Raw genomic sequence first — 11803 nt, 5'->3', positions numbered from 1 at the left:
TACACTGACTGGCAGCGCCTCCATTGGTTTCAGGCAGGGTTCTCCTCCAGGGACTGAACCTGGGGCCTTCTGCTTGAAGCGGATGCTCTACCACTGAGCTACAGTTCTGAATTTTCACACAATTGAGGCCTTGCATTTTTCATTTTCTGATTCCTTGTGGGGCCCTTTCCCCTTTGGCTCTGTGTGGCAATGCAGCTGCGGTCCTCTCCTGCACCATATTGCTACTGATCTCCTCATTCACCCTCTACCCTTCTTTCCTGGGGTACAAAACTGTAGCACTTTTAGCAGGAGCCAGAGGATGAATGAGAAGGGAGGTGCAATGGCTGAAGCATCCGGTCACAATGCATTTGAAGCTATAGGAGCTTAACTGCCCCTGGGCAAGAACTGGACATACCTACTGATGGCTAATTGGAACACACAACTTATCAGCTGATGCTGTATTCCTTGTCACAAGGAGTGCCAAGCATGTTTTCAGAACCACTTGATTACAGCAGAATTCCATAGGCTGGATCTCCATTATTCAAAGTGGATGTGCAGAGTCTTCTCAGCAGCCCTACCACTACAGGGATCAAGCCTAGGCTCACCTAGGTCAGCATCGTGTTCTCACAGTAAGCAAGCAGATGCCGACAGGAAACCCACCAGCAGAACCTGAGTGCAACAGCAGTCTTCCCCCACCCGCAGTTCCCAGCAGCCTCCAATACAGGAGGTAGAACATAGCCATCCTGGCTAGGAGGCATGGATAGGCTTATCCTCTATGAATTTGTCTGATCCTCTGCTATGCAGAATCCTCTCCAGAGAGCAGAATATCAGGTTAGCTCTATTACGGGGTTCAGAAAACTGCAAAAGCTTTTTTCCCTCTATTTCAGAAAAACTGTGGAGGGGAGATAACACTTGCTTTTTAATTGTGTTGGTTGCTGATCACAGGTTGTCTTTTGTATTGTTTTAGGACTTGGGTTCAGTTCCATATTTTAGAGCATGGTGAATTTATTGTGCTTTATTTCCTGCTGTTTTATGTTTTTATGATTTTTTGTAAGCTGCTCCGAGGGCTTTTCGGAGGTGTGTGGCAGGATATAAATACAAACAATGAAATAAAGTAAAATACCCCCACCGCTGTCAGCTGTGTCCTTAGTGTAACCTCTGGTCAATGTCCTACAAAATGTAAAGAACTATAATGCTATTAGTGTCAGTGACTTTTGTCAATGCTCTGCATACAAAAACTGATCAATAAGCACATCCAATCAATAAAAATGTAAATAGGTTTGGCAAAGAATACTTTATAAGCACATTTACAGAGGGCATGAGCAAGGAAGCAAGTGTTTACCTAGCTTATCTACTTTGTATTTTATCCATCCATCCATCCATCCGTAACATTTTCATTGGGTTCCTTTGTACATTTTAACATACACATTTTAACAACTTTTATTTCAGTGCAATATAAAACTATACACTCTTATTTACACAGAATAAATGTATACAAGCTCATTTTGTCTAGCATAAGAAGTATGTGGTACAAATGGTTGAGTTCTTGTACGCCATCTACGGCACATCATTGCTAGTTCTGTCCACAGTAAGCATTGACAGAACTGTTTTTAAGTTGAAAGTTTTCACTTTTTGAACCTCAAAAACAAGATAAACCTTGCCACTTCCTATAACACTAAAAATGCAATAGGACAGAGACACAAAAAACTGTAAAACATTTAAAACATAAATTAAAAGAAAAACCTGCCAACTTTTATGCTCTTACAGATTTTGCAATATGAAGTTTATGAATATAGTATCATATATTCCCACATAATAGTAATCAAACTTCATCAGAAAATGCCTTCCTAATTCAAGAGCATTTAAAATCAGAAGATTGAGCCTCCCCAAATGTAATGTCAAACAAAATCAGCATCACTTGATTGGTGGCTCTTAGTATCTGTCAAGAATCTGTGTCCTTCCAGATGTTATCGAACTCCAACATCAGCCCCAGCAAATCTGGCCAATGGCCAGAGATTATGGGAGTTGTACTCCAACAACAACAACTGAAGGGCCATAGGTTCCCTTTCCTTGAGGATAATGTTGCCTCAAGACACTCTACAGAATGTGTGGGGCCTCCTGATATTGCTGAACTACAACTTCCATCATCCCAAGCCATTGGCTATTCTTCCTGGGGCTGATGGGAGCTGTAGTTCAGCCACAGCTGGAGGGACAAAGGTTCCCCACTCCTGCTCTACAGCAATTAGCATTGTGAAGAGTATATCTATACCTGCTCTCTGAAACAGCAGTACTAAATGAAGTACTATCACAAAGTGATTCTCTTCTGTACTGTCTGTGCTGCACCTTCAGTGTGTCTGCAGCTACCTAGATGTAGTTAACTGCAAAGATTACTAAGGAGTAAAACTACTACTGCTATATCAGAAGACAGTTAGGAATACACCTTGAGAGGGGATATACATGTCTCTATTGCCATTATTAAAAAAAGGTAACAGTAAACACAAGTCCTTTTTTTGGTGAAAAATGAGGTGCCAGTTCTCATGTCTTAATAAAAGTGCTATGCATTTTAGGGTAAGAAGTCTATCCAATATGGGACTTTGGCTGCATGGAAATAGGGACATCTAAATTATACTTGGGTTGTAGCCAACATTTGTCTTACTTAGAGTAGACCCACTGAAATTAATAGACATGGCGAACCTAGGTCCATTAATTTCAGTGGGGTTGGTTGGATTCAACCCACTCTTTCCAGCTCTGATATGACAATTCCTGTCTTATATCAAAGGTACAGTCTGAAAATGCAGTTCCTCAAAAGGAACTTCCACTAATAAGAAAGTGACTTGCATCCAAATCATTCACGCTTTTCTGCTCCAACTACAGTTTGTAAGTACACATCCCCACAATATCAGATCCTGATGACAGTCACATGTGCCTGAAAAGTCTCCACGATGGCTTCCATGATGGTGCTTTAAGCCCATTAGCATGACTCAGTCAAAGACTCAAACCAGATGGAAATTCTTGCAGTAGCAGTCATGTAGTGGTAAAGGGCTACAAGCTACTATAGTTTTAAAGAGAAAGGAGCTAAAGTGCAGATTAAGGTCACATCCACACCATACCTTTAAAGCACTTGTATACCACTTTAAAAACCATGAGTTCCCCCAAAGACTCCTGGGTACTGTAGTTTGTTAAAGGTGCTGGGAATTGCAACTCTGTGAGGGTTCTCCTAATAATCCTCAGCACCCTTAAACTACAGTTGCCAGGATTCTTTGTGGGAAGTCATGACATTTAAGGTGGTATAAGAGTGCTTTAAATATACGGTGTGGATGTGACCTTAGGTAAGAGGAAGAAGAAGTTTTACCTCTAGTTTTTCTGGGAGGCCAAAGGATTAACAGGTTGAAAAGCTAAAGTGTGGATTTAACCAAGCTTAAAGTGGGTCAGATTTTTATGCTCCCAGCAGAACCTAACTTTGACACTGAGGCCCTTTGAATCACTTCTAGTCGTAGGTCTTGTGCTGATTTTGACCTTTAAAGCCCTGAATGGCCTTGGACCAGTGTACCTAAGGGACCACATACGTCCATACGTTCCTACCCTAGATTTAAGATCATCTGCCTCTGGTCTCCTCTGCGTGCCTGGAATGAAAGAAGTTAGATGACAGGCACGCGGGAGAGCCTTTTCAATTGTGGCTCCCACAAATTGGAATTCCCTGCCCCAAGAAGCCTGCTTTGCTCCCTCCCTGATGGTCTTCCGGAAACTTGTAAAAACTATTTTGTTCTGGAGAGCCTTTGGTTGGGACTGACGGGTCAGCCTGACACTGTTTTAAGTTTTTTATCTTTTATTTTTATCTTTTAAGTTTTTATTCTCACTCCCCCATATGTGTATGCACATATATACACTTATGTATGTTTGCATATGTGTGTATGTGTATGCATAATGCATTTTATGTATTTTAATTATATTCTGTGCATTTTAATTTACTGTAATGTTTGTATTTTTATTGTGTATTTTATTCTATATGTGTGCATTTTTATTGTAGCTGCCCTGCAAGGTATTGTAACTGCAAGGTAGAAGGGAGGGATAGAAATATTTAAATAAATAAATAAATAAATAATTCCATAGTGAGTAAGTCATAGCAGCTAGACTTGGGACTGCAGGCAAGTCAATCATTCCTTTTGGAAGCTTCTTCCCCCAATTGCCTGCATCAGCAACTGGGAGAAAACTAGGCACAGGCACATATTTAGGGGTTTTCTGCAGGGAAGTCACAGCTCTGTAAGCATCAGGAAGCCCAGAGTGTCATAATTCCAGCGGCAAAATATGGAGAAAAAGGAGCCAAGCAAGTTAGGCACCTGTATGGTGAGGCCACTAAAGGAAAACCCTCTTCCCCTACACACACACACTACAATAAATTGAAAAACAACCCCCAAAACATAAGTCTTTAAGAAATAAAAATTAAGAGAGAGAAAAAATACAGTTAGAGAGCTGGAAAGTCAGCAGGTTGGCCAGACTGTATGTAGAGAGAATGCTTTTAAAAATCATTACTATTGCCAGATCTTGATTGCTCCATCCCAGTCACATGTAGCAAGGAGCGATGGAAGCACTGGATGCAAAGTTGCACTCACACAGGCCTGACTATGCGCAGATAGCGTGCGAATGATCCGAGCAGTGCGATAGTTATAGAAAAACACTTTGCCCTCTGAACTCCCCGTCACAAGAAGCATTCCATCGGGAGAAAACTCACAGCCTACTGCAAATCCTTCAACCTGCAAGAATCCGGAATTAAGAGTTTAAATAAATCAAGATGATAACATGTGATATGTTCTATAACCTCCTGAAATTTCATAGTGTAATAAACATGTCAATTTTTACCCATAAAATGGCCTAATTGCTTCCCCAGGTGTTTATTAAGACAGCCCCATTAAGGACTTTACATTGTTAGAGGCAGTTGGTATATACGTGACAAGGCTATTAGCAACGAATAATGCTTTTTGATAGTTTAAGCTCTATGCACTCTTCAGTTTAATTCTAAATTAACTAAAATATAGAGAACAGGGTTGAAGTCGATTAATTTTTATCCCTGCTGTAAATCAACAGCTTAAGCAGGCATATAAACGGGCAAGATTTATTAATGGAAGAATACCTTATGCCCTTCATATCTCTTCTTCTTGTTGATTCTGTAGGGTCGCAGGCTGGAAAACAAGGCCATGTAGTTGCCATTTGTCTGAGCAACAAAGACAGGCTCCTTAGGATGAGGTGCAAGACTGGGACAGGTGTAGCGCTCCTGCAAAGAGAATTGGGGGAAACGGCAGAAGGATAAAGTCTTTGGCCCAAAATCTAGTTCCTACATTGTACTACACCCAAGCCTATAATCAAACCTAACTTTTGGCTAACCTCCCCTCCCTCCACCTGCGTAAAATTTCATATTGTAAGCACCTCGGGACAGGGACCTGTCCTATATAAAATGCCATTCATAGTGATGGAACAATGTAAATGAGAGCTAAGCCAAATTCTTTTGAAAATAATTTTCTAATTTTCTTTTCTGCACCTACCCCAGCTGAACTGTTGTAGTGAGTCCCCCTTCCATCCACAAATATGGTGGAAAATCTGGGTGCAACTATAGCTTCAACGCAATTTATTTCAATATTGCTGAATGAAGCAACAGGCTTAGATTTGGGCTCTGCTCCTTCCAGTCCTCCCCACTGCTCCCTTCATTTACCAGCAGGGACAAGTGGTAGAATTTCATTCAATATTAAAGGAACCAAAAGCAGCCCTTTCAGCACATCGAGTGCCAGCTTCGTTTCCTGTTGACCACTTGCTCAAAGCCAGAATACAGCATCTACTGTTGTGATATATTTCCCCAGTTTTTCCACGTGATTGTGTATATGCACAAAATAATGGTCTTTCCAGGTACCAATCAGATGAAAATTACTCTGCATTTAACCTGGAGTAGTGTGCAGGAAGGAAATCCATATGTGGAGGAAGGAAATTCTCCTCATTATCGTTCCTTCTATTCCTGCTGCTCAGGCTATGAGTGCAGTTCCTTATGTAGACAAAATGGCAGCTCAAGAGGGGGGTAATCTGCAGGCTCTCCCCAGCCACTGATATTAAAAGGCCTCTGACAGTGGAAATAGCTGCTGATAGCCTTATCTGTCATAAAGAATGTATCAGGTCATTTGTTCCAGTTTAGGGAGGAGAAAAGGCTCAGATGCAAAAATCAGCTGTTTTAGATGAAGGAGAAAGAAAGGCAAACAATGAAAGTTATTTTGGCTCAGTAAATGGTGTTTATCCTCACTAAAGTGAAAATTGACTTTTCAGTGTACTGGGAGTGCATATAGCCTCCCATCTGAAAGATTAGAAATGGAAATTTATGAAACCAAAGGCAATTTTTTTGTAATTGTTTACCAAAAAAATCCCACACAACCAACCCCCAATTTCATGCTAGCTCTCGAGAGCGCAGTAAACTGCCCCATTCAATAACACTCTCTTTTCTTTTCCCAAGGAAATCATCTTGTTTAAGTTTCTGAATACATCAAAACTGAGCATTCTGCAGCTTTTTATTCACTGAAGCGCATTGCTTTTGAAGTGCAAATGACTAACCTACTATCACAATTTATGCACCGGATTGTACATCTGCAAATCTGGACAAAGGCAATCATGGAAGTTGGGAATGGGAAACTTTTATTAAATCACCCACTCTATCTCTCTTCTAGGACAGAATTGTTCTTTTTCAGAAATAAATGGAGGCAAACTGACCTGATTCTTTAAGTTTTCAAAAGAGACTTGAATTTCTGCAGACATTCAACCATATGTGAAACTGACATCCTCACGCAAAAAATGATGTTTAAAAACTTTAAAATCATTATATTGTACAGAAGGGCAGCTTTAAACACAGCCAGCTTCATATTGCAAGAAGGTGTAAGAAAACTCACAACTAGGAGGTAGGTAACATCTTCCTGTTCCTCAACGCCAAGGGTGGGGAAGTCTTTTTTCTGCTGAGGGCCTAATTCCCACACGGGTAATCTGTTGGGAAAGGGGGCGCATGCTAGCAGTGGGTGGGGTCAGAGCCAGCAGTCAGTAGAGTCACACCAAAGTGGGTGGAGCCAGGTTAAGTGGGCAGAGTTTGCCACTAGGCAAACAGCCGCAGGCAGCCCTTTGGCCATGGCTTCCCTACCTCTGCCAAAAGCCCAAGTCTGAAATCTAAGAGTAGGTTTACTTTGTATCCCACAGTAGGATACACAAATGAGCCACGAGCTACCATGTAGGACACAGGGCACATACACCTACACACAGCACCTGTGCTGTGTAATCCTCCTTTAATGCCATTCAAGTTGGTGGCCATCACCCTCTTGTGGGAGCAAATTGATTGCCCTTTTCTGAACCTTTTCCAACTGTACAATATCCATTTTGAGGTGCAGTGACCAGAACTTCTTATTTTCTTATGTCGAGTTAGAACCCAAGAATCTGATAGAGAACAAATGTGGCCTGGTAGACAGAATGATATGTTTGATGTTCCCAAGTTCAAATCTTAATTAGCCATAAAATGATGTGGTGGCCTGGCAGAGAGAAGATGGTTGCAGACCCTCAGTGAGACACATCAAGGACTAAATAATCAAAAATTAACATATGTGCATGAATCAGCTATTTGCTACGCTGCTAATCAGGTTCACATTTCTAACAATGCAACACTATGCATGTTTACTCAGAAACAGGTCCCACTGTGTTCAATGGGGCTTACTCCCTAATGAGCATGGGCAATGAATGAAACGTAAATATACTTGAAACAAATGCACAAATAGCTCTCTGGTTCATTTGGCATTCATCATCAAAGAGAGTAAATTAAGGGCTGTTAAAATAAAGAAGCATAATTACTGTCAAAAATGTGTTTTATAAAAAATATAATAATGTAAAAATGGCTTCTTTAAAAGCATACAGAAGTGCTGCGCTTTAATGTAAGAGGCTGCCTTCTGTCTTGAAGCAAACATGATCTGTAGCAAAAGAGCAGAGAGAATCAAAAACAGGTCTCCAAGATGCTGTCAAGAATTTGGACTCCTTCCCAGTTGATGAGAGTTTGGGAATTTTACTTGGCACTACAGAAACTGGGAAGGTGATTATGTACCACCAAGACTGGTATGTACTACCTGCCTAACAATCTGAAGCTAGCAAGATGTACAAGTAATAGCTTTGGGACTCAACCCACCAGCACATTCGCCTTCCATTCAAGGGCAATAGCACCTTGAAGTTAAGGGGAAAAAGACTGTTGCTGTTGTTATTTATTAAATGTACAGTATATCCTGCTGTTCCTTCAAAATGGAGCCCAGGGAGGCAACTCTATGACCTAAACTTGGGAGTAAGTTTCACTGAACTTAATGAGACCTACTTCCAAATAATTATTCAAAAAACGTAAGTGCAAGGGTGCTTTGCTGTTTCTCCAGAGCTCAAACTGACATAGGCTGCAGCAGAGCCCTGACAGAGGAAGGAGGAATTTATTATTAGTAGTAGTAGTAGTAGTAGTAGTAGTAGTAGTAGTAGTAGTAGTAGTAGTAACAGGGCCGGTGCCAGGCATGCCGGGGCCCTTGGGAACCAGCCTGCCCCAGGCCCCAGCACACACACACACACACGCCCCACCTACCTGTCTCTCCTGTCTTTTGGCACTGCACGCGCAGGGCTCCCATTAACCAAGGTGGCAGCCAAGGTTTCCCTAAGGGGCTGAAGCCTCTGCCGCCATCTTGGTTGATGGCATGCATGTCTGCTATGCGCAGCCGCAAAAGACAGGAGAGACAGGTAGGTGGAGCCAGCGAACGGGCGGCTCCTGTGCTGCAGATTGTAGAAGGGGAGTGCTAATCCTCCCCCACCCTACTGAGAGGCCCCTCAGGAGGCCCTGTAGCCCCAGGAGCTCTTGACCGGGGCCCAACCTGGCCGCCCTTTGGTGCCGGCCCTGATTAGTAGTAGTAGTAGTAGTAGAAGTAGCAGCAGTAGTAGTAGTATTTATATTTTGTACCCATCCTTCACCATTAGGTTTCAGGGCAGTTTACAACAATTTCAAAGCACAATATTATAAACAGTTTAAAACATATTACAGTCACAAGAATAGGACTGGTCCTAAAACATATATATATCAGGTGTCACAGCCCAGGGTAAAGAGGTGCATCTTCACCATATGACAGATTCCATAATGAATTGCCTGATACACCTCTGTAGGGAAGGAATTCCATAGTTTAGGGGCTGCCACAGAGAATGCCCTCTCCTGAGCTACCTACCTCCCCAAAAGTCTGAGGATAGTGGAACTACTAAGAGAGCCCCCTCTGCTGACCTTAACGCTGACTGGGTCTGGAGGGAAGGAGTCTTTCACATATTTGGGCCTAAATCGGTTAGGGCTTTAAACATTATTCTGAGTGTCTTGAATTGGGCACGGAAATGGACGTGCCACCAGTGCAGCTGCTTTAAAACAGGGGTTATACAAGTTCTAAATGGAACCCCAGCTAGTAATTTGGCTGCTGCATTTTGGACCAGCTGATGTTTAAGAGTCATCGTCAAGGGCAGCCCCACATAAAGTACATCGCAATAATTCAGTCTAGAAGTTACCAGAGCATGGAATACAGTGGCCAAGTCATCTCTGTCCAAAAGGCACTGTAGCTGGTAAACCAACTATACCTGGAAACAGAGACTCCTAGCCACTGAGGCCACTTGAGGTTTCAGTGACAATTTTGAATCCAGGACTACCCCCAAGCTACTCCTTTCTGCTCCTTTCAGGGATGTGCAATCCCATCCAGAGCAGGCTGTCTTCTCACCTCCTGGACATGAGGAGGTATCTTCTGTGTCCCTTTGGCTGGTGTAACACAAATTTGTTTTAGCAGTTTCCAGAGAAAAATTGCTGTGGGTGTTAAATTTATTATGCAATAGCAATCCAGATATCATAAAATAAAATAGTAAATAAGGGACTCACGTGGAAAATTTGATTGGAGATCTTAGCAGCTGTGTGGAAGTCCCATGCAATGATGGTACGGTCAGCTGAATCCTGGCTTACGGCATCGGTGCTGGTAAGAAATTCTTTTCCCTCAGGGAGGAACATGATATCCAAGGTTTGCTGTACTGCAGCTCTGTAAACTTTTATTACCTGTGATACAAAAGAAGAAAAAAAACACTCCATAAAGCAACCATTATCCCAATGGCTCCTCAGACATACTGCTTTTCCAACTAGAACCAGGCTGTTTTGATGCAAAGTAGCAGTGGCTCACAAGGAGAAGAGGAGGAAGAAATCCATTCAAGTTCAGGAGAAGAAGTCATGATGGGGGTGAAAGGAAAATGTGTCCCTAGAATAGGGGTAGGCCCACGCTCCCTTGTGGACAACCTTAGGGGGGCTGCATTCTAAAGTTGACTGGGGCCAGAGGGAAAAGTGGGGAAAAGCAATCTATGCGACTCTCACCTTTGCAGGCTACATTTCAACCATACAAAAATATACCATACATATATACATATAGACACACACATACACACACTTCCATCCAGGCAAGCGAGATATATTATCACAGTTCAAGGACATGTTCCAGCAAGGCAAAAGCACTCGAGGGTGTGGAGCAGGGTTGGTGAGGACTGTAGCCTAGGGGGAGTCCCAAGGGTTGGACAGGAGGCTTGGAGGGCTGCATTTAGCTCCCGGGCCTGAGGCTCCCCACTTCTGCCATAGAACTTGCACCCACATCAGTTGACAGAACTGTCTCAAACAGCAGCCATCCTCCCAGTCTGGATCTGATGGAGGGCCAAGAAGGTGAGGTCCGCTTGACTTGGACCAGATGCCACTTGGCCCCTCTCCCTGTGGCACTCTCTCGTGCAATGGCCGTGATACCTTAATGTGCACATTTTCTCCATCCTTCATTTCTTCCCTGCAGCTTTTCACTTTAGTATCATGGCTAGTAAATTGCAATGCCTTATTTTAAATGGTGAACTGCGTTGAGTGCATTGGCAGAAAGATGGTGTGCGCACACATACACACACACACACACACACACAGAGAGAGAGAGAGAGAGAGAGAGAGAGAGAGAGAGAGTGTAAATAAATAAATCCTGCAAGAGGGAAACCTTTTTTCTTATGGTGGGCTCTGGCTTAATACCTTCCTCTATCGGGATCCCCCCCCCTTGCAGCTTTCTTGCACCTGAATGGCTATGAGGACTAGCTTCAGGCCCCATCCAGTTCCCCTGTCTCACCTGGTATAATCATCAAAGGTATAGTCATCTGGGGTCTTAGACTCCTTACCTTTTTGGGAGCAGAGTCCCAGAAGAGTCCCTGTGTATCCACCATCCTACGAGCCAATCAGCATGGAAGGGGAGTGTGTTGGTCACTAAGAAGAGTCTTCTAACATGCTTCCTTGTCCTTTCCTGCTGATTGGGGCCAATCAGAGTGAAAGGAGGTGAGTCAGCCACTGAGCAGACTCTTTGCAGTAGCTGTTTCATGCTTATTGGCTCCTAGGGATGTCTGTTGTTGTGGGAGAAGGCACATGTGGGAAGGGCTGAGGAGTGTGGTGGTGATGATGATGGAGAGCAAGCAAAGGCTATGAGGGGGTGCGGCATGGCTATCATGAAAGAAACCTGCAGTTCTGAATTTGCAACTACACTACTGATGTAAAATGGAAACGGACTGCCTTCAAGTCGATCCCGACTTATGGCAACCCTATCAATAGGGATTTCATGGTAAGTGGTATTCAGAGGGGGGTTACCATTGTTTCCCTCTGAGGCTAGTCCTCCCCAGCTGGCTAGGGCTTGCTCAGCTTGCCACAGCCGCACAAGCCAGACCCTTCCTTGTCTGCAGCTGCCAGCTGGGAGGCAACTGGGCTCCTTGGGACTCT

The 11803-nt window shown here is 43.2% G+C and overlaps 1 protein-coding gene across 3 annotated transcripts in view; it reads right to left on the bottom strand.

Annotated features, from left to right (window-relative positions):
* Positions 1-1262: 1262 nt before the first annotated feature.
* WDR25 (WD repeat domain 25) overlaps positions 1263-11803 on the bottom strand; it is a 141106-nt gene continuing 130565 nt past the window's right edge. For all 3 annotated transcript variants that reach the window (XM_061612150.1, XM_061612151.1, XM_061612152.1), the window contains exons 5-7: positions 9911-10081; positions 5108-5248; positions 1263-4730 (exon numbers count right to left, since the gene is read on the bottom strand). In XM_061612150.1, the coding sequence (XP_061468134.1) occupies positions 4509-4730; positions 5108-5248; positions 9911-10081 (534 nt within the window). In that variant the 3' untranslated portion in view covers positions 1263-4508. The remainder of the gene's footprint in view (positions 4731-5107; positions 5249-9910; positions 10082-11803) is intronic.

Source organism: Rhineura floridana, chromosome 2, assembly GCF_030035675.1.
Source record: "Rhineura floridana isolate rRhiFlo1 chromosome 2, rRhiFlo1.hap2, whole genome shotgun sequence".
NCBI lineage: Eukaryota > Metazoa > Chordata > Lepidosauria > Squamata > Rhineuridae > Rhineura > Rhineura floridana.
This window is presented reverse-complemented; position numbering and strand designations above follow the sequence as displayed.